Below are 23,070 nucleotides of genomic sequence, written 5' to 3' on the forward strand. Positions count from 1 at the left end.
GGATATCTAAACTAAGCAAAAAAGTGTTAACACATTTGCTAGATTTATATCATAACAAAAGTGTTTTTTGTGCAAGGAATGTGATTTTGTAATAAAAGTCAAATGATCGCTTTAGTAAATAACTCAATATTATTTTTTTAAAGATAAAAACAATTTATTGAGTAAATGTTTTATTTGTACCGACACCGAAAAAAAAAATCATATTTGAGATGTTATTAATTTCATATAATTATTTATACTACAAATTCTATCACGGATTTGAACTCAACCACTGGGGAGGGGCACCTTTCTTCGAGTGATCATAATTACTATGCTAAAAAGATTGACAAATGATCCAGTTAAAATCTAAAGTACCCAACCTGTATAATTGAACTAATCATCAAACAAACATTAGTTCATTAGTTGTAGGAACACCGGCAATCAATGTGTGACGGCAATCTTGCTGTTTTTGAGATGGTAAAAGGTCGTGTAGGGCGTTTTGCAGCTTTATGCCACTTTTTACGCCTAGTTCTTGAGTTTAAGAAAGGGATAATCACTTAAAAGGGTAATATATTTTTTGATTTGTACACATTTGGTCACTGAGTTTGTTTTCGTCCACATTTACCCCTTCAACTTGTTAAACCGTACACATTTAGTCCTTATGACCGGCTACTTTCAAGTTAGCCGGTAAAAATGACTTAATAGGGTAATATATTTCTCACTTTGTATACATTTAGTCCTTAATATTTTTTTACACATTTAGTCTTTAATATTTTTTTTTTTTTTTGCAAAATAAGTTATTTTTGTTTTTGTACTCATTCAGTATTTATGAATGATTTCTTTAAGTTTTTTCTCACGACATCTTACGTGTGATAGCCATATGGTAGTGGGATGGGTTGATGCGGTCGTGCTATATGTTGTAGGCCAAGATACCTGGTGTGGGCCGACTGTAAGCCGTAGGCACGGAGGCTCGAGAAGAGTGGTTGGGTTAAGGCGGTAGACTAACAAACCCTGGGTATTCCAGTACGATGACTAATTGGATCTGTTGCATGTTGGCATTCCAGTCCGATAACTGATTGGGCCAATGTATTCCAATCTGATGAGTGTGGGCCCGTTATGCATGATAATACGTTTGTTGTATCGGATATTTTGGGGGAAACTCGTTAAACTTTGAGCTTACCCAGTTGTTTATGTTTTCAGGTTCTATCGTTGATCGTGGGAAGGCAAAGGCAGGACTGTACACACTCATCAACAGTATTGAGGATTCCGCGTTTGATTTTCGATAAATGTATTTTGGAATAAACGTTTTTTCTAAATAATAGATTTATAATTAGAGAGTTTTGCCTTATTTAAAAATGAAGTTTTTTTGGACTGAATGAGTACAAAAACAAAAATGACTTATTTTGAAACAAAAAAAATATTAAGGACTAAATGTGTACAAAATATCAAGGACTAAATGTGTACAAAATGAGAAATATATTACCCTATTAAGTCATTTTTCTCGGCTAACCTAGAGTAACCGGTCATAATGACTGAATGTGTACAGTTTAACAAGTTGAAGGGGTAAATGTGGACAAAAAAAAAAAACTCAGTGACCAAATGTGTACAAATCCAAGACAAAAAAAAAAAAAAAAAAAAAAAAAAAAAAAAAAAAAAACTCAGTGACCAAATGTGTACAAATCCAATAATATATTACCATTTTAAGTCATTATCCCTTTAAGCAACGAAAAGAAAAGAATGGAAAAGAAAAGAAATCTATCTTTTGTGTTCCTAAATTGGAAGGAAGTGGCAGAAAAATTAATTATTTTGATCTTTCTTTCTAAATCCTTTCAAATCGGAAGGAAAATTAGGAGAAAAAGTGATTCTTTCGTTTCCCTCCATTTTTTTTAATTTTAATGAAACTCGATAACACCAATTGTTTTTATTTTCTTCTCACTTCCACATATTTTCTTTCTTTTCTTTTGTTAAATTGAACTCGAGAAGGAGACGTTAGATATCATTTTTATGTGTAATATAACCGTGATAAGGAAACAAGAGAGGGAATTTCATTTTGGCTTTTACATTGGAATGAATAATCATTTTCCTCTCTTGTTTCTTTATCACGGTTATATTACACATAAAAAATGATGTCTAACGTCTCCTTCTCGAGTTCAATTTAACAAGAGAAAAGAAAGAAAATATGTGGAAGTGATTTGTACAATAATTTTTCTCTGTACACAACAATCTATGTTTTTTTGAGTTGTACAATACAACATTTTAAAGCACACATTATTGTTTATGGAGAAAAAATGTTACGAATCACTTCCTTTTTTGTTTGTAAGTATTAACATATTTGTTGGTGTTAGGAAAGTGGAGAAGCATGTTGTTGTGTTGGTTTGAACTTGTATGAAGCTTGATGTCCTTTTTTGACACTCGGAACATGTTTTAGGTTGGGAGTGTGTAACGGGAAGCCATTGACAAAGAGTTGGATGATGCATCACAAGAATGACATTAAAAGCATGTGTTTGTAAAAAGTACTTTCTACCGAAAGTTCCACATAAAGTTCACAACAATGCGATAAAAAATATAGGAAAAATCTAGAAAGATGAGTGTTAATTTGGAAAAAAAAAAATTAAGGTAACCTACAAAATTACCAACAAACAAAAATACAATAAAAAAAATTGTCGTTTTACCTATTAAAATTCAGTTTAAGTTGGAACAAAAACTGTCGTTTTACCTATTACAAACAACATTGGGACGAAAACAATAAAATGAAGTTGATTTTCGTTTTAAGTTGGAACAAAATTTGAAACTTAAACGTTCACCAGTCAAGTCCAAAAATAAGCAATTATGATCAATAATCAAAAAATAACCAAAAGGAAGAGGCAAAGTAAAAAACAGAAGGAAATCATCCAAATTAATATCGTTTTACCTATTAAAAATCAGTACTGCTCTCTAATGATAGAGGTTCACAATAATACTTAACAAAAAGATAGAGAAAAATCCATATTTTAAAAGGGAATACTCCCAAAACTGAATCCTTATTATTCAAACCGAGCAAGAGGAGAGAAAAAAGAAAAACCCTCAAAATTCAAAAGCTTTGTTTTGGTTTGTTGGTCGTCACCATCTGCTGATAATTTTGGAAGAAAAGTATTAGCCGCCGCCTGATCCGTACTTCTTGCCGAAAACGATAAGCTGCAATTTGTCGTATCCGGAAAGGACACCAGCACCAGCAATAGCACGAAGGATGTTGGCTCCAGCTCCCTTGAACAGTGACTTGGCACCTTCGTTTTTCAAGATCTGGGAGAAGGCGTCGTATGAGCTCTTGTACTTAACAGCTTCACCAGATGTCATCATCATACGTCTTCTCACTGTGTCGATTGGGTATGATGCCAGACCAGCACCATTTGTGATCACCCAACCAAGAGCAAAACTAGCAAAGAAACTATCCTGAAATTTTACAAAAAAAAATTACAGAATTTAGAATGTCTATCTGTAACACACAAAATCTAAAGACATCATAAAATATATATATATATATATATATATATATATATATATAAGTTACCTGCATCTTGCCAGTGAGGACAACTGGCTTCAAGGAATCATACAATCCAAAGTAAAGACCACGGTAAACAATGATTCCAACACATGAAATGTTGAATCCACGGTAAAGTCCAGCAACTCCATCAGATGCAAGTGTCTTCTTGTACACATCAACAAGACCATTGAATTGCCTTTCACCTCCCTTCTTTGCAGCCTTGGCATCATTAGCCAAACGGGTTCTCGCGTAATCAAGAGAGTAGACAAAAAGTAGGGAGGAGGCACCAGCGGCACCACCAGATCCCAAGTTTCCAGCAAACCATTTCCAGTAACCATCACGGTCCTTCTTGAAGTTGAACAACCTCTTGAAGTAATCCTTAAAAGCAAAGTTCAAAGCCTGAAATGTACAAAAACAAATAAAGATTGTTACAATAAAGAAATCAAAACTTAAATATGCATTTATATCATGGAAAATAAAAAGTAAAGAGTTGGATTCAAGTAAAACGCATGAACTTTCTTTTGTTTTTTTTGTTTCATGATTTTATCAATGAAGTTTAAGATCTACATGATTATCACATTCAACATTCATCTTAATCTTTAACTTGGATGGAAACATTGCAGTAAAGTAAAGAAATGAAATTACAATGGTGTAAAAAAGAAATTGATTCCTAATAAAGAGTGAACTACCAGTGTACTCTTAATATTTTCTTTTAGAAATTGGAAAATCTATAGATTATAGCACTTAAATGTGTTTCATAGTTGGAAATTAGAAAATCTATAGATTATAGCATTTAAATGTGTTTCATAGTCAGATGACACTGCTATAACTAGATGTGTTTCATAATTAAAAGCTATAATTACTACTAGATCTAAAAAAGTAAAACTTTCGTTTTTCTTCATATGATAATGTACATTAAAAATTCTACCAAATCATAGCAACGCCTGGCTTTTATGCTTTAAATAATCAACAAGATTAGCTGTTCATAATTGCTTTAATATTATAACACATCACCATAATTGGATAGATCTTTAAAAGAAAATGTTGTAAAAAAGAAATAGGAAATTAAAAACAGGTTATATTAAAACAAACCAATGAAAGTAAATTGTTATTTTGCTTATATAAGAAATAAATATGAAAGAGAAAAAGAATACTAGCCTGGGTTGGGAAATAACGAATGACATTAGCAGTGTTTCCTCTCCACAAAGATCCAAAACCTTCTTCCTTAATGGTTCTGCTAAAACATTCACCGATACCTTTGTATGGCTTCTCCAACCTACCAGACTTAAGCATCTCATCCTGATTCTGGATCAAAAGCTTCACACGTTCAATGGGTGCAGCAGCTGTTTTTGACACAGCAGCAGAGACACCACCCATGAGAAAATCAATAGCAAACCCTTGAAGACCTTTCTCAGCTGGAGCTTGAACACAGATCGGTGATACTTTTGGTACAATCATGGAAAGTTCAGCTGATTGCTGAGTTGGGTGCTGAAATGCAGCATTTGAGTAATTTCCATATTGAAATTGCCTCTGGTAAAGTGGCTGCTGGACTCCAGTCTCACGAGCACGAAGCTGTGTCATGCTGGATCCAAGAAGACCAAGCTTCTGGGAAACACTTGGGTGATGTGAATGATCGATCGTCATGACCCCTACACAAGCAAAAAAACGTCAACCAGATGTCAAAGTTTAAATGAATAAATAATGAAAATGTTTTCAACAGATCGACATAACATCAGGTAGTTAAACCTCAATCGAACACGGATCACATAAATATCGAAACAATTTCTATTTTAGATCTCCAACAGATTGAATCATTTCTAGTTATAGTTACGTATTTACCCCAAAGTTGCAACGAAATGATGTTGATTTTGGTCAACGAACTATTTTGGTCAGCTGGAAAACGTAAAATCAACAGATGCGATTTCAATGGACGACAGACAGAGGAGCGTAAGATTCGCAATTATTTCTTAACTCAGAATCATGAAGTGAATACTACAAAGTCATGGACAAGGATTTCGGACAACTAAAAACCGATCATAGACCAGATCTAGTATATAAAAACATAGAAAACCGAAAAAACGAAAAGCTAAACGCAAAATCGGTGTAAACAGCACAGAAACAACACTTGATCTTATGAATCAAGCTTTGTTTATTCAGATCTGCGTCGATCCGACAAAACCAAGTGCAAGTATATAGAAATAAACAAAACAAAGAGCTAAATACAGATCTATCAACAAGAAGCGACGATACTTCAGATCTACAAAGCAAAGAAGCGTAGAGAAAGGGAGTTGAGAGATCAAGGAATTTTACCTTTCTAGAGAGAGAAGCGAATGAATGGATCCGCGTATGCTGCGGCTCCAGAAAAGCGGCGAAAGGGTTGGAGGACGAAATGAAGGAGCGTAGAAGGGTTTATGAGGAGGAGAAAGAGCTGACCTGAGGGTTGCGAACATTGACCGTAAAGGGTATTCTTTTGGGCTGAATTACAATTAGGCCATCGGGCCTCTCGTTAATAAATTTGACAAACAAGAAGCCCATTTCTTGTTAATGGAAAAGAAATCGGTTGTTTATACTTTCTTTTTTAGGTTAGGTGATTTTCTATACGGTTTCTCACAAAAACAAAAAATAGAAGGTTGCTTTAACATTTATTTTTATATGTCTACTTTAATGTACAGTGAAATCACTTTTCTAATAAAAAATGATATTGCAAAGTGTTCGTGATATTCATTAATTATACCAAAAAATTTGTGATGATAGTAAAATGTCATTATTCCACGGTATAAGAATTTTCTTGATTATATATATGCAGCCTTATAAGGATTGATTTTTTCAAAAATCTTATAATTTCTTTCGGTTTACTCTACCATCCTTCGATCTTGTTATATTCTCTTGTGTCTTCTAATCAACATGAATTCACATTCAGATGGTAAGTGTGAAATTTGTAAACACTTCCTTGAAACGGCATCAACAAATTTATTCAAGAGCTTAAAACAATCTTCAGACTTTACAAGTTACAACCATTAAGAACAATAATGAAAGATCAAATTATACATGACTAACAATAGTAAGCAAGATCTTGCCCACTACATGGGCGAGATGGGTTAAGGCCCAAGGCATCAAACAAAATTGGGCATCTGTTTAATCAAATAGATAATATATGTATATATTTTTGCCCAATATTGATTTACATTGACACTGTCCTGAGGAGTCTAGTGGCAACAACGAGACGTGGGTGCCAAAGATCCCCAGGGCATTGAGAACTGCTATCGTCAAATGCCTAAATCCAATTGATTGATATCCCTTGAAAATGCAAGTTGTAGAAATCGAATAACCTCTAAATTGACTTATTACACCTACATCCCTCTAAAATTGATTTTTATTTCCTATTCTCGTTCTAATTTCTTATAGAACCTACTGTCATCATTCATCTAATTCCCAATTTCTTTCTAAATTAGCGAGTTTCGTGTCTGGTTAAGTTGGAGTTCGAAGATTCATCATTGAAGATTGATTCATGTTTGTGATTTGGGTGATTAATTTGTGATTCGTGTTATTCTCATTTCGTTATTTTATTGATCTAAAGTTGACCACTGATGGCACTGAAAGTAAGAAATCAGAAGGTTTTCGACTTCAAGTCAGATTGTTGCCTGTTGAAGTTCGATTACGGCAGTTTACTTAAGTTATTTATCTGTTTTTTTAATTATTGTAGTTTGCTTTACGACTTTAGATATGTATGATTTTTTAATTATGATGATATAATCATGTCCGATTTGTCCTATTTGAGTTCAAAATCAGTTGCTTTAGATCTGATTTTTTGTGGTTTGCTTCAGGTAAAACTTCTGATTTTCTCTTGTTTGCTTCAATTATAAATTTATAGAGTTACTTAATAACTTTTTTTATGTTATGTTTATGTGATTTAGGAGGTGTTCCATATAATTTTCTTTCGAACTTCTAGTTATGTTGAATATGCAAGGTAAAATGAGGTATATAATTATTCCATTGTTGCAATTAGACATTAGCTTTTGAAAAATAGATAGTGTTATGTGGTGAAGCTTGATGTAAAAAAGTTTTATTTAAAAGGGATAGAGTTCAAAATGGAAGTCTCTCTGTACTTTCTTTAGAATCGGATGTTTTACCACTGGTGATTTGGAGTTGACAAGTTTACTTTGCCTTTGATAATGGGTTGTTTATGGGGGCTCTTATCGAGTGTTGTTGTGGTGATGTGTAACACCCGTAAATTTGGGCTATACATTTAAGATATAATAGGTAATAGTTATTTGTCGTACATTTTACGAGCGATAAATAGATGTTTTTAATAGAAAATTATATCGGGTAAATAATCTTGATGAGAGTTGTAGTAGTCGTGATGACGATTCTGTGGGTATATATAGAACGCTTAAATATGACTTCGTATGAAAAAGTTACGATCCTTTGAAGTTTTGTGTTCAACCCTATACGACAAAGTACGTCATAAAATACGAATCGGAGATAGGTTGCTTATAAGCTTAAGTAATCTAAACGAAAGTCGTAGTAATCGTAAAAGAGAGAATGTACATATAAAGAACGCATAAATTTGACTTCGTATAAGGAAGTTATGATTTTTTGAAGTTTCAGTACAACAGTATGCGACACAGAAATTGAAATTTAAATCGGTTAAGTGTTAACTAAAACAATGTAATCAAGAGTTGAAGATCTCGTAAATATGAACCCGTCGATATAAAGACAGTCGATAACGGGGTTCGTATGAAAGAGTTATGATTTCCACACTGACTTTAACAATCCAATCTCTATTAAAATATGAAATTCAAATAGAGTGAGAATTAGATGTTGAGACCTTAAGGACAATTGTAGAGCTTGCCGAGAGGATTTTGGAGATATAAAGAGCGTCGAAAACGAAGCTCGTATGCGAGAGTTATGGTCGTCCAAAGATTTCGAGAAAACACTTGTTGTGATGACGTAGCACCACCAGGAGGCGCCATGTGGCAAAGAGAGTGTCGGGTCTTCCACCGACTGAGTGACGTTGCACCACGAGATCGAGACACGTGGGCTCACAAATTGGTGACACATGGCAGCTTCTAGAAGGGGCGGATGTGGACGAATTGTGACCTGACACGTGGCAGCTTATCATCCGGACACACCAGCTAAAGGGCGCAATGCAACTCGATAAGGTGTGCATCGTGCCTGTTCGTGAGCCTATATATACCCTTCGTTTTTCACTCATTTCACCACACAATTCATCTCAAAACCTCCCAATTTCTCTAAATCCGACTTTAGGAGTTTTTATGGGTCAGTAGCGAACCTCTGGACCGCCAGAGAGTCCGGTAGAATAAAAATGTTCGGGTCGAGATTTTGCTCGCGTAATTTCTGAGTTATCGCTAAAATTCTTGTAAGTTAAGTTGCATTTACTATGCTTCAAGTGTAACTTATATTTATATTCATAATCGTTATTATGAATCTATAAATAAGATTTATCAGTGATTCCAATTCATAATATTGATTGATCTACTTACGGGAATGAAGTATAGGCTAGATTTAGTGAGGTGCTTAAAGTAGGATTTTCAAACAGTATACTATGTATACCAAACAAACCCTACCTCCAATATGATATTATCTGGTTGTTCCTTATTTGATAGATCTTGATGTAGACATTGGGATTAATGACAAATCTAGACTATCGTTATTGTAGTCGTGAGAGATATAAAACTAAGACTTAGTGATATTCATATCTAGGTATTTTGAAAGGAAAAGCTAAGGTGTTAGGCGAAGCGCTGCCTAAATCACCAGTCATCCACTTTTAACAAGTGAGTGTATAGTTATTTTCAGCTTACATATAAATATCAAGTATTTAATTTTCTTAAATGACATATGAGCTTATTATCTGTGCTCCTGATATTTATGCTAAATTAGACGATGATTTTTCTTGAAATAATCATATATGTATTTTTATCAAACTTATAATGTATTGGGTAAAAAGGGTTGAGAGAGAGGGAGAGTTGAGATAATGGTGAGAGACCATGCCCAATATAGTAGTATTATACTATTGAGACCGGAGAGGGATGAGATGAATGGTGAGAGACCATGCCCAAAACATTGTATTATTGTACTACTAAGAGCACTCATCTAGCAGAGTATTGATGATGGTCATTGTCTCTTCTAGACAGTCTAGTGGAGCACTAGCATACTCGTAATTTATAGGTGTTAATGAATCATGTTATCTAAGGGTATGGATTGTGTGTTCATTCACGTACTCTATCCCTCATGGTTGCCTTATTGACATATATTGCTAAGGAATCCCTGAGGTAGTATTATCTACTCATTGTTACAATCATCCTGTAGGATAGGTCCCTTGAGATCATCATTTAGGATCAAGAGTGAGAATAATGGGAATGAGTAATCGGGTTAATTGTTTCTTGTGAAATATATATTTAAAACAATATAATAATAATATTGTGGATTGAAAACCATATGTGCTCACCAGACTCCCAAACCTGACCCACTCAGTTTCTTTGTATCACATGTAAAGATACGAAGGTTCAAGAGTATTAATGTTTGAATTTGTCGAGAGATTTAAGGAGTTTTATGTCATTAAATAAATTGATGTAAGGCTTGTAAAGACTAGTTTATGCTTATGTTTATGTATCGGTTATGACATCCCAAGCTTTTAAATATTAATGAAAAACGTTCTTCGGAAATGCCTTTGATATTGATATCATTTCACATTAATAACATTTTGGGACAAATTTTGCACCAATAAAAGAATACTTGTTTTAAATAAGCATAAAGAAAAAGTTTTTTTAATTGACCGTAAATTGGGGATGTCACATGATGCTTGTTGTCAAATGCTTCATCCGGAAGCCTTTTTCCGATTTGCTCAAAATATGGACGTTTTCCCCCCTGATATCATATTATGTTGGTCAGGTTGCAAAGTAAAGCTTTGGTTGTTGCTCTCGTTGACTTATTTATTGATTCAGATCCTTCAAGGAAAAAAATGTGATTGACAATGTTTGGGTGTTGCTTTCTACTTTTCCGGTTTAGTGGTTCTTAGTTTCCTCTTTTCTTGGTGTTGTTTAGTGTTTAGTTGATTGCTTAGTTCTCACCTTGGTTTGTACATTTAGTTGACTGCTATTGTACACTTTGTTTTCTGGCTAGCCTCCTTGTTGGCTTGTTTCTTTTTAATTTAATTAGTTTAATATATTCTTGTTGTTCTAAAAAAAGATTTTTACAAAATATTAATTACTGTAAAACAATATATGTCTTTTCTTAAAAAAAATCCATTCAACATTGATTTTTGTAGGTGTTTGTTTGATTATAAAATATATTGGATTTTTATTTTAATAAATATTATATATATATATATATATATATATATATATATATAGAGAGAGAGAGAGAGAGAGAGAGAGTTAGGTTCAAATGTTTCTAACAAGTAACAACTATTGTGTGCCTCCTAGGACCAATCAAAATTCAGGAAATATTATATAATTAATAAATTGTTTTGGGGTTTAATAGTAATCTTTACTTATTTAATTTTAGTAATTATTGAAAACATTTAATACCCCTTTTAAATAAGGAAAATCAATTTAAAACCCGACAAATCACCCATCAGTTCATTGCATCGACATACCTCAGCCTCATCCATCTGTCGACTCCTTCCTGTCCACGACAACAACCCTTCGTCGTTACCTCGTTTCCGTCGGTCCTCCACCTGCCGCCATTGATCGTTCGACGTTCACTACCGTTCTCGCTACACTCTAAAAAATCTATCGCACAAACATCCATGTTCAATTGAACAGTTCGTATGGCGAGGCTTATCTCTGCATCTTTTGTTGTTCGTTTCAGGTTTAATTTTTCTCACCATAACCCTAATCCTTTGTAATTTCTAAAATTAAGTATTTATTTTATGTCTAGTCGTTGCTAAAGTTTTAAATCAGCAATCGCTAAATTGGTGTCACCATTCTTTTTACTGTAATTTCTAAAATTCATAATGCATTTGATTATTGTCTGCCAACTGTTTGTTAAAATGCTTGAATCATATATTTCATCCATTCATTTGCACATGATGTCTATTGGTATGTATTTATATCCATTTGGAAATTAGAATATGTAGTTTTGTTAATCTGGTCTGGTGTTAGCCTAATGAGGTCTTTATATTTCTCTATTTTGACTTTGCTTATCATTTGTTATTCAATAAACATGATGTCTACTGATAAGTATTTATACCAATTTGAAAATTAGCCAATGTAGTTTTGTTAATCTAGTCTTGTGTTGGTCTAATGAGGTGTTTATTTTCTTTATTTTGACTTTGCTTATGATTAGTTATTTCATAAACATGATGATTTAATTTGCTTATGATTAGTTATTTCATACTCTTGATAATACAAATTCTTTAAGAATATTCAAAACCATTATGTCAGAATTTATTTATATAAATCAATTCTTTCAGAATGTTTGTATTCTAGCAGAATGTATTTTATGTATCCTGCCAAAATTTATAAAACAAATAATATTATTTTAGAATGGGTTAGTGTTTTTGTTAGATTTTAATGGTTTTTTTTTCTTTTTAGGTTTAGAGGAGTTTTTCATTCATGTGGAAAATAAAGAAAATATGGAGAACAATAGTGTCTTATAGTAGAATATATTCCGCCAGAATGTATAAAATGAATCTTAGTAACATTATTCTTTCATAATGAATTAGTGTTTTTTGTTGGATTTTGATGTTTTTGTTGCATTTGTGATAAGAATGGCTTGAAGACCTTATATGAATGACGTGAAGAATGAATCAAAGATTGATCATACTCATAGTTTAAGAATGTTATTGTTTTTTAAGAATTACACTTGTTATTCTTTCATAATGTTGTTATTATTCAGTAATGTTCTTTTGTATCACAATCATAGAATATAATTATTTGATATATTATTAGTTCAAGAATCAATTTTGTATATTGTTTCATAATGTACTTATTCATGTTTTCTTCTTATTTATATATTCTTAAAGGATGTCATAAACTGTTATTCTAACAAAATTTCATTCTAACATAATCGCATTCTGGCAGAATAAAATAAGTTATAATCGGTTATGATTACAAATTAAATTAGAATTGAAATTGAATTATTTTTTTCTAAGAAAAAAAACTAGAATTATCCCTTCAAATTCGAAAATTTCCTTTTTTAAATATAGTTAATTGTCTAAAATACTCTTTTAATTAAATTTGAGTGATATTATGGTACATGATATTCCATTGTAATATCATAGACCCTCAAAATCATAGTCATTCATTATTTTCATTTATTGGTCCAGAATTCTCTTTACATACACACAATAGTTACCTCAAAACAAAATAATCTAACTATATATATATATATATATATATATATATATATATATATATATACACACACACACGTTTTGTCTATCATACGGTGAAAATCTTATATTGCCATGAGCATTAAAAACCAATTGACCGACCTTGACAATGAATTAAATAGAACATCAAATTAAAGAGCTTATACATAATCAACTAACAAAATCATTACAAAAACAACTGGAAATTTCCAATGGAAGCTTATGAGAAAATCTTATTATGATTTTCTATGAGAAATACTATGCAAAGCTATTAATATCTCTCAAACTCTTCTATTTATACCTCCAACAATTTGCAATTAACTGTCCATCTTCAAGACTCTTTAACTTTTACACTCCTTGTTGCAACACCTTGCATCATCTATGTTCATTATTAAGTAACATCGTCCACCAACTTTGAAGAAATGGCGGAATGCCCCTTCATACAACTAGATTAAGTTAATTTTTTTAAACAAAAAAAAATATTGTTTTCAATGCCAAGATTGTAATGCATTAAACGGATTTAACAGTTTTAATAGTAAGAATACTTTTTAATGGTAAAGGGTGTTGAAAAACGTTAATGGTGGTTTTGAATATATGACGTTATAATCGATTAATCGTTTTTAGAATTTTTTTCGATTATAATCTTTTATAGGTTGATGAGTTTTTTTGACAGGAAAGTTATCTTTAACTCAAGCCCACACTGTCTTTAAAAGATCCTCTAGTGGGTAATATCAATGACCTACTTGAGGACAATGATGTAAAAACCCTTATGTACAATGCTTGTAATATGTTACCATGGATAGTAACATTGTTTGTTGATGAGGATTGTAGTAATTTTGAGAATTGATTTGGTGGAAATTTTAACACTCACGATTTGAGGCTAGAATTTTTTTACTTTAAGTGTATATTTTTCTTCGAATGTAATTATATGATTATAATTGATTTAAAATTGTTATTTGAAATGTTAAGGTTACGACCATAAGGGTTGAACTTAGATTTGCATATTTTATCGGTTGAAGTTAAGTATGAGACTTTGACTTAACATTCTTTGACATTTGTTAGGCCATATTTAAATAAGTATTTATTTTAGGGTTTTATTCAAAAATCGATTTTTAAAAACATTAAAAACAACAATTGAAGCTTTAAAATGGTAAACATAAAACTATTTTATTGTGACAACCCAAAATTTTTTGTCTTATAAAGTCCAACCAATCAATCGAGAGTCAGACTCGTTTCTACTATCTTTTAGCATTGTTAAGGATCGTTTTATGAGTTCTAAGCTCAGTACATTCAAGCATTGGGTATAGGATTGAGTTGCTAAAGTTCTTCGCGTTGAAATCGAGCCGAACACTCCATCAAGGGAGTGTACGGCCGTACACATGGGTGTACGACCGTACACCCATGATGACCGTACACCCACCCCCATATGTAGGGTATCCCTCCATTTCTAGCCATTCCTCTCATTTCCAAGTCTAGAAATCGGATTCTCTCTCAACTATCATCAAGTTCTTCATCCTAGATCATAAAAACGTAAGTGTTTCTTCCATCTATGCGTTGTTATCCTTCTTAATCATGTATCACCCTTTGATTTCATCCATGAAAATCATATTTTTGGGTAGATCTTCATCTCTCACCAAGAACACACACTTGTTCTTGGTGGCCGTGAACCCCCTTCAAGCCTCAAAATCGTAAGTATCCTTTCCTTATGCTTAGTATATGTTAGGAACTCTGTTAAACACCCTAGAATCGACCATTTAGCTGGAACAAAAGGAGTGTACGGCCGTACACCCTTGCATGGCCGTACACCCCTCAAAACACTGCCAAAGGCCCTCCAAAATGAGAACTTAGTGCACATTCTTGTTGAGCAATAGACCCTCAAGCTTCCCCAAGGTTCAAACACCCTCTTGTGCATGTTTTACCATGAGTGTATGGCCGTACACTCCATGGCCGTACACCCATGGCCGTACACTCCATAGTGTGGCCGTATACACCCCTTTGATGAATCACATGTGATTCTAACATTTAGTCCAATTGTTTCCTAGTCCCTAAGGGTGTTTCCTTGCATGTTAGTTGATTTTAAACACTAAATTCATGCCATTATATGCCATTTTATGTCATTTAGGACTCGTTTGTGTCTCGGGACTTCATTCGAGGAACTTCTCATCCTTACGCGCATATTCGAGTGAATCACCCACATAAGGTGAGTTCATACCCCTATAATCAATCTTTTAACGATTTTAAATGCTTTTAAAAGGAGGGGATACAAGTTGAACACAATGTCAAATGTGTAAATGTTATTTGTGATAACCATCACATTAAAAGATTTCTTATGCTTTTATAAGTTATCAAATCATTTTAAAAACTCTTTTAAAGTTATGTTACCTTGTTGTTTATAAAACTTTGTTTTTGAAATACAATCATAACTCAGTAGATAAACGAGTCTTTTCTATAAGTCAGTAACAGTTCATGTAAACATGCTAGTAAACTATAATAGGTATAGTTTAGGGGTTCGGTTCATACTATAACTAGCACAGAGAGGAGCATATTATAACTAGTACAGAGAGGAGCACACTATAACTAGTACAGAGAGGAGCATACTATAACTAGTATAGAGAAGAACATACTATAACTAAAACAGGGAGGATCATACTATAACTAGTACAGAGAAGAACATACTATAACTAAAGCAGGGAGGATCATACTATAACTAGTTCAGGGAGGAACATACTATAACAATAACAGAAGAACAAATCATGAATTACACACTTATACGATATCCCTAGTATTCTAGGAAGACATCGTAACCTTAACTCATTGTTTATAACAAATTAAGGTAATAACATATCTTACCGGGTTTGCACTAACAAAGGTACGATTACAATGTACCAAGGTTAGCAAGCAGGAGGTGATATTACATAATAACATATCGACAATCCTTGGCTATATGCCCCTCCTTGCCACATTTGTAGCAAGCACCCGATCGACAAACCCCATCATGTCCCTTGCCGCACTTCCCACAAGTGCGGCTCTTCTGGCCTCCAGATCTCGAATCAGCGGGCTTTGCCCGCTTGGCTGCCGGCTGAGACTGCGCCGGCCGCCGATCCATCCCCTGAGACTCGACCTCCTCCCTGGCCTGAGTCTCCAACTCAATCTCCCTCTTCCGGGCATTTGCCTGAAGCTCAGCAAATGTCCGGTAAGTCGAGTTCGATACGAACTCCCGAATATCCCTCCTCAAAATGCCCAAATACCGGCTCATGCGTGCCTGCTCGGTAGACACCTGCTCGGGGCAGAACATCGCTCTCTCATGAAACTTCCTGGTAACCACAGTAACAGAATCAGTACCCTGCTTGAGGGTCAAGAACTCCTGAACCAACCGTTCCCTCTCCATTGGGGGAACATACTCGTCTCTGAACATGGTGGTGAACCTCTCCCAGGTCACCTCTGAAATCTCTGCAAGAGTGAATCTCGCCGTCACGAACTTCCACCAGTCCTTCGCTCCTAAGCGAAGCTGGTTCAGCGCGAACCGTACCCTCAGATGCTCCGGACATGAACACGTATAGAAGCATCCCTCGATATCAGAAATCCATCTCATCGCAGCGATCGGACCCTGCGTCCCATCAAACTATGGTGGCTTCGTGTTGCTGAACTCCCGAAACAACAACGAGTCACCTCCCTGTGGCCTGGCAGCAGCCACAGCTGCAGTAGCTGCAGCAGCCGCAGCCTTAGTCACTGCTGCGTACCGCTCATCAAAAGTCTCAATCAATGTGGTCTTGATAGACCCAAACATCTCCGGAATCTCGGCTCGAATCGCCGCTGCCACCTCATCGTGGATCATCTGACGCAGCTCCTCGTCACTCCCGCCGCTCGGCCCAGGTCTGTGGCGTGTCCCAACCATGATGCCTCTGAAATACAACATAATAATATCAGAGACTCGCTCGAGCATACTCGCACTCGATAACTCGACCCTACTTGTTCCTTAGTACCCAAGGATTCTTACTTAGAGTGCGCACTGCTCCGGTGTCTTCAGTAGTACGGGCCCTATACTACCGTCCACACCGCATCAGTATTCACCCTAAGTCCTCCTCCTTGGATCCCAAATCACAAGCACCCTACATCTCACTGGCATTGGCTACCCTTCGGTAGACCTCTCATAAGCTCCTCACTGCTACCTACTCACTCTCAAGCATCACATAGCAGCAGAAATCTTCCTAGGCTAAGGCATCATAAATCAGGCCACTCTAGTCCTAATATGAATACTTAGCCTACTCTAGCATGCATATCATAACATATCTCATAACACATAATATAAGGGTATTTTGGGAAATCACCGTTCGACCGCTGACTGATCGTACACACTACTCCTTTCTACTTTTCTCAAAATCTTTTACTCTGTCAGAAAAATTGTTCCTTTTTATGAAAAACTTTCTGAAATCCTCAGTTTGAGTTCAGATACGCCCGAAGGTGCATCCGAATCCCTCAAACCAAGGCTCTGATACCAACTTGTAACAACGTATATTTTCAAAACCAATTTTTCATTTTTAAATCGTATTTTCAATCATCAAAACAATATCAAACAACTGTGTCCAATGTTATCATAACAACCAAATCCCAGAATCTCAAAACATAATCTCTATGAGTGTGTACGGATCATGCCGGCGCCTTCCCGCGATCCTCGCTAGTACCTGAAACACATAACACAGCAACTGTAAGCATAAATGCTTAGTGAGTTCCCCAAAATACCATATACAATACATACGCCTTTCCAGGTCATAACTCTGTAGGATCTTCCGATCCAAGTGTCTCAGGGGACTTCCGTCCCGAATCCCGGTAGACCTTCCGGTCCTACCCGTATCGACCTTCTGGTCCGTAACCTCCTGACCTTCCGGTCCATGTCATACATAACATACATAACACATACATATCACATAACAGCATATAGCACATACATCTCATAGCATACAAGACCTTCCGGTCACACATAGGTACCACTCTAGGTACAGTATAGTGAGAAGACTCACCTCGACTATCTCGGATAATCTCGCACACGTATACTGATCTAGCCTCCGCCTAAACACAAACAATTATCTCGAATCAATAACGGCTTTACAGGCTAGACTAGTCTCTTCCATATCCTCTAAGAAGGCTAAAAGACCATTTTACCCTTCAATGGTCCCCTAGTCCAATTGTTGACCAAACCCTAAAAGTCAACAAAATTCAACAGTCAAACTTTGACCAGACTCGCCGAGTCACTCGTGTGACTCGGCGAGTCCATGCATGTCCTCTTCGCCCTTGGTCCTCACTCGACTCGCTGAGTCAACCCTACACTCAACGGGTCATCACCGGTCGCAAATTCGCGGGGCAACCCGACTCGACTCGTCGAGTCCCTTATGGGCTCGGCGAGTTCCTCCCATGACAACACTCATCTGACCTCTTGAGGTCAGATCTGCTTCTCTAATCTATGGATATGACTTCCCCATGACCAATAAACACGTAAAGGTCGAATATTGCTACACATACAATGCTCCTAAGGCTTATTTCGGTGAAATCCCTTCTAACATGGCAACCTATGTCCATTTCCTCCATAGAACCACAAAAAGCAGCATGGTTCAGGCTCTCTGGACCTCAAAAGGTCCAGATCTAGAGTTTAGCACTCAATGGGACACTATACACAACTAAACAAGCCATAAAAGGGTATAGAAAACCCTAAATTCAATGCCCTTAAGCAAAACAGAAGGATAGGATCAAATAGCTACCTCAAACTTGAAGATCCAAGCCGAAAACCCACTGAAATGCAATCCTCTTGACCTTCCCTTGCTGGAAACACTTTCTCCTTTGCAAAATCACACCAAAAATGATCAAAAGGCTCAAACTCTCTCACAACTCGCTCACAATAGCTAGAGTATCTCTCTCTGGACTGGTAGCCGCAAATGGAGACCATAAAGGCCTTTAAATAGGGCTCAAGCCCTGAGATTTAGGGTTTCACTTTACAGCGCGGACTCGTCGAGTCTACGCATCGACTCGTCAAGTCCCTCATTAATCCAGACAAGAATTCGCGATCCTACTCGGCGAGTCTGAGCACCTACTCGCCGAGTCCCTCCTTAAAACTCAAAATAAATACTTAAAATAAGATACCTGGGAATCCGGATGTTACAGGTTGACTGTAGCTAATAGTCAGGGTGCGGGATTGTCACAACCATATAGATCTATACACAAACTCACGCTCTCCTTCCCAGGAGACTCTGGTTACAAGGCATCTCACACTGCTGGCTCTCTTAACGAATTCACAAATAATACTCTGAAAACCCTTTTTGTTATGAATCCTTATAAAATATTATCTTTTATTTCATAAATCATAAGCTTGTTTCCTCTGTTCTAAAAACTGTGTTTGTAAGGTTTGTATCTTAACATGTTTTGTAAAACCGATTTCAATTCTAGTAGTGACGATGTTTTACTATGTATGTAAGTTCTATGTTCAATGTATACTAGTGATAGGAAAATATAATAAACCAAAATTATATTTTTAAACACAAGATTACTTGTGCTTTTACTTGTATTCCCCCCTGAAAACATTAAAAACTCGGAAAAGTATAGGGGTATGAACTCACCATTAGTCGTGTACAAGCGTAGAATCAACGGACTGAAATGAAGACCCTCGAGTTGTAGTGTGTGGCACTTAACGGAATCCTAACAACAATTAAATACATATATGTATCTAAATTAGCGATTTCGTTAGATAAAGTGTTAGAAAACACTTGCTTTCGGTTTAAGGAATGTTACCGGGACTTGATCGAATCGAGGAAAACGGGTTTTCACCACTTAGGAAGGGTTTGCGGCCATGAAGAGTTTCCGTCCGTGAACTGGGGTTTACGGCCGTGAACTGTTTATGGCCGTGAACAGCCTCTTGAAGGGTTTACGACCTTTGATGATTCGATGAGTGTACGGCCGTAAACGGGTTTACGGCCTTTGAAGATTTGAAGATATGAAGTGTGTACGGTCGTAAACTCAAGAACGGTGATGTTGGATTTCGACGAAAATGTGTTCTAAATGCTCCGAAATGACTCCCAATGGTGATTCTTGATGATTTCCGGAAGAATAAGGGTATTTTTGGTGTTTACGGTCAAGAGTTTAGAGAGAGAGAGGGAGAGAGTTTTCGGCCAGAAAAGTCTAAATGAAGGGTAGGGACACGTATTTATAGGGGGTTTTCATGGTCGGTGATGGGGTCCACCTGGCACTGACCGTAAACGGGTTTACGGCCATGAACTCCAGTCAGGCCGTGAACTGATGTCTCGTTCGAAGAAAAACTCGAATTTCGCGTGGTTTTGGTTCCGATTCATATATAAAGTTCGATTATATAACTAAATAACTTTCCAAACCAAAGGAATTCGACGGGACTCAATAAAATTCAAATTTTATTAACGGAATTTGGGTTCACAATAGCAGAAAAAGATTCAGGTTGTCACATTATACATATATACATACTAGAACAAGTATCACAAGAAGAACAGAACAAAAGTATTTAAATGTTGAACACTGCGGTCAAACCTGGACAATCATGTAATCATATCTAGGATCAATATAACCTGATCAACTATATTCATTCAAGATGTGACCGACATGTGTTTGGGAGTGATGTAGTGTTGCAACAGTCTTAAAACTTACCTAACTCTATTCAAGGAATTTCTAGATCATAACATAAGGTTAAGATACTATGGGAGTATTTTATGATACTATAACACGACAACAAGTTTAAAACATACCAAGTACCTTACATTAAAATACTATAGGAGTATTTTAGGCACTATATAAATAACTTATGTGATAATTTAAAAGACCCTTACGGATAGGTCTATAACTTTGGAGTGTATACTTCCAAGGTTTTATATAATTGAGATTTTATAGACTTAGAATTTGTGATCTATGTTTCACTACCTGTTCCTTGTTTGGTTGTGGTTTTGGAGTAGGATCACTTATTCGAAGGTCTATTTAATTTTAAATTATATACAACTTATATACATTGCGCAATTATAGGAGGACCCAGTAAGGATCGCCCCATAATGTTACCCTTAATCTCATAGATTCCTTAGACACTTCCATTCTCGCATGACAAACCTAGATAGATGTAACCACTCCATCATAACAGTCAGTAGAGGAGACAAGGAGAAACAAGGAGAGAATTCCAAGAAGTGATTAGCCAGAGAAACTAAAACGTCTTACGCGTCACACTAATGAATAAATAATTACCTTACTTGACTTCGTGAGCTAGTGATTACACTACTCACACTATGTGTTAGAATTATTTCTTTTCATTCAGCTAGTATCAGTTATTCAGTTCACAGAAATTCATTTGAGAATAGCCACTTCTGATTCATAGAGTTTATTTTAGATAGACTCCATTTATGAATTGTTTCCAGAACCCTATGAAAGTCAGAACCAGAATACACTCAGACCAGGGATAACTTAGTTTTAATATCACACGTACAAAACCTACTCCTATCCACTACCATGGGCACATCTCAGGAATGTTGTCGGAAACATTGAGAATAGTTCAGAAAAGCGTGAAACTATTTAGTATATTTAAAATAATGGAATGCATCTAGTAATGACCAACATTACTCACGAGATCATTCTTCGCCATGCAACAGAATCATGTCTTCACCAGGAAGAAACCAACCAACATGCGAAGCACCAATTCTGTAGATAGACTCCGCTACTTTTCAGGCTGCGGTCACAGCTGCGGTGAACCGTCATGGCACATTTCAATGCTAGTGACGCCAGCGGTGCCGGTTATGCTAATCGCAGTGGCAATCAAGGGAACCAACGAGTGTCAGTTGACAAGAACACCCCAAACCACAAACCTAAGAACAAGAAGCAAAAGTTCTGGATAACAAGACAAAAAGGTCGGCTCAAGGTTCTAACAAGAGACGATAGCCCATGGCTACCCCTGCGGTCACAACCGTAGTCACAACATCTGGCACTTCATCTACCACTACAACCCCCGTCAAATGATATGCTGGAAATCTCCCAAAGTGCGACAGATGTACTTATCACCATAACGGGGCTTGCCGAGAGATGCAGTGTACGAGTTGCAGCAGGAAGGGGCACACTGCCCGTTTCTGCAAGACACCGACACGGCCAATTCCCCAAGTAAACATGTCTTGTTTCAAGTGCGGCAAATCTGGACACTTTAAGAGGAATTGTCCAACATGGAGGGAAGACGAAGAAGCTCGTTTATATGGAACTCCGACTCAGCACATCACTTCAACCATCGATGCGGGTATAGTTCAGGTATGTCATGCATGTGGTGAAATGGGACATGCCAAGAGAGACTGCCCAACAGAGAAAGGAGACGGAGGAGAAGGAGGAAACTAACAACAAGACATAAAGGAGCAGCGGGGAATCCCGCTTTTGAGATTTTGGTACGTCTTCGAATTAAGTATTGGTTTAAAACTTAATTTATAATTATATAAGATTAAAACTTAGGGAAACATTTAAAAGTAATTATAATAACTCACTAATTTGAACAAGTCACAACATTCACGAGAGAACCAAAGATCCGTTCACGGGAGCTATGGTGGCTTAGTATGTACATCAGGGTTGTGCATAGCTAAGATTTTGCGGACCTAGAGTGAGTGATTCCACCTTAATTCCTGTTCCTTCTTTGGTTGTGGAATTGGGGTAGAGTCACTCAGTCGACTGTCTTATTTATCTTAATTATACATAACTTGTATATGTAGGGCAATCATAGTGGTACTGAGGAGGATTATAACATAAAGTATCAACACTAGTTATCAAAACACTGCACTATTAGTACTCGCTCATCGCGGTACGATGTGTGGCAGTGGTAGCATTAGGGTGAAAACAGAAAACACTAGAACATTTACACCGAGTGCATTGTCGAGCACACTCAGAATACACAGTCATATAGCAAACGTTTCTTTCAAATCGGCCTAACCTTTGTTTCGGTAAAAGAGTCCGTTATCATCATTCGTCATGAGATGGCGTGGTCCTCACCATACTAAGTTCATATGTTTCCATTGCCTCGACCGTCAAGTTCACGAAGCCCTCGTCATTCGTAACGTCAACCCAACTTAGACCTCATAATCATCTCGCTCATATTCCAAACCCGGAAGTACCCATGCGAGGAGTACCTTGCCCTCCAAATCCTTACCACCGTATATTCAGCAGACCTTCCCGAACTACCACTCGTCCAGCGGATCAAGTTCAAGCACCGAGG

The 23,070-nt window shown here is 36.2% G+C and overlaps 1 protein-coding gene across 1 annotated transcript; it reads right to left on the bottom strand.

The window, feature by feature from the left end:
• Window positions 1-2,866: 2,866 nt before the first annotated feature.
• On the bottom strand, window positions 2,867-5,957 carry LOC145165031 (ADP/ATP translocase 1, mitochondrial-like). The gene is made up of 4 exons (XM_079083671.1): window positions 5,810-5,957; window positions 4,658-5,148; window positions 3,527-3,898; window positions 2,867-3,408 (listed from the first exon to the last, which is right to left on the bottom strand). The coding sequence occupies exons 2-4, from the start codon at window positions 5,141-5,143 to the stop codon at window positions 3,112-3,114; spliced, it is 1,155 nt and encodes a 384-aa protein (XP_078939797.1). The 5' UTR covers window positions 5,144-5,148; window positions 5,810-5,957; the 3' UTR covers window positions 2,867-3,111.
• Between the last annotated feature and the right edge of the window lie 17,113 nt (window positions 5,958-23,070).

This window comes from Lactuca virosa, chromosome 1 (genome assembly GCF_052849685.1).
Source record: "Lactuca virosa cultivar CGN04683 chromosome 1, Lactuca_virosa_CGN04683_v6, whole genome shotgun sequence".
NCBI lineage: Eukaryota > Viridiplantae > Streptophyta > Magnoliopsida > Asterales > Asteraceae > Lactuca > Lactuca virosa.

Bases quoted from the DNA above. Each gene is read 5' to 3' on its own strand.
- LOC145165031 (XM_079083671.1), bottom strand. From the start codon at position 5,143: ATGACGATCGATCATTCACATCACCCAAGTGTTTCCCAGAAGCTTGGT. The intron at 3,899-4,657 runs GCTAGTATTCTT...TGTACATTTCAG, and splicing joins TTCGTTATTTCCCAACCCAG to GCTTTGAACTTTGCTTTTAA. The intron at 3,409-3,526 runs GTAACTTATATA...GTAAAATTTCAG, and splicing joins TCCTCACTGGCAAGATGCAG to GATAGTTTCTTTGCTAGTTT.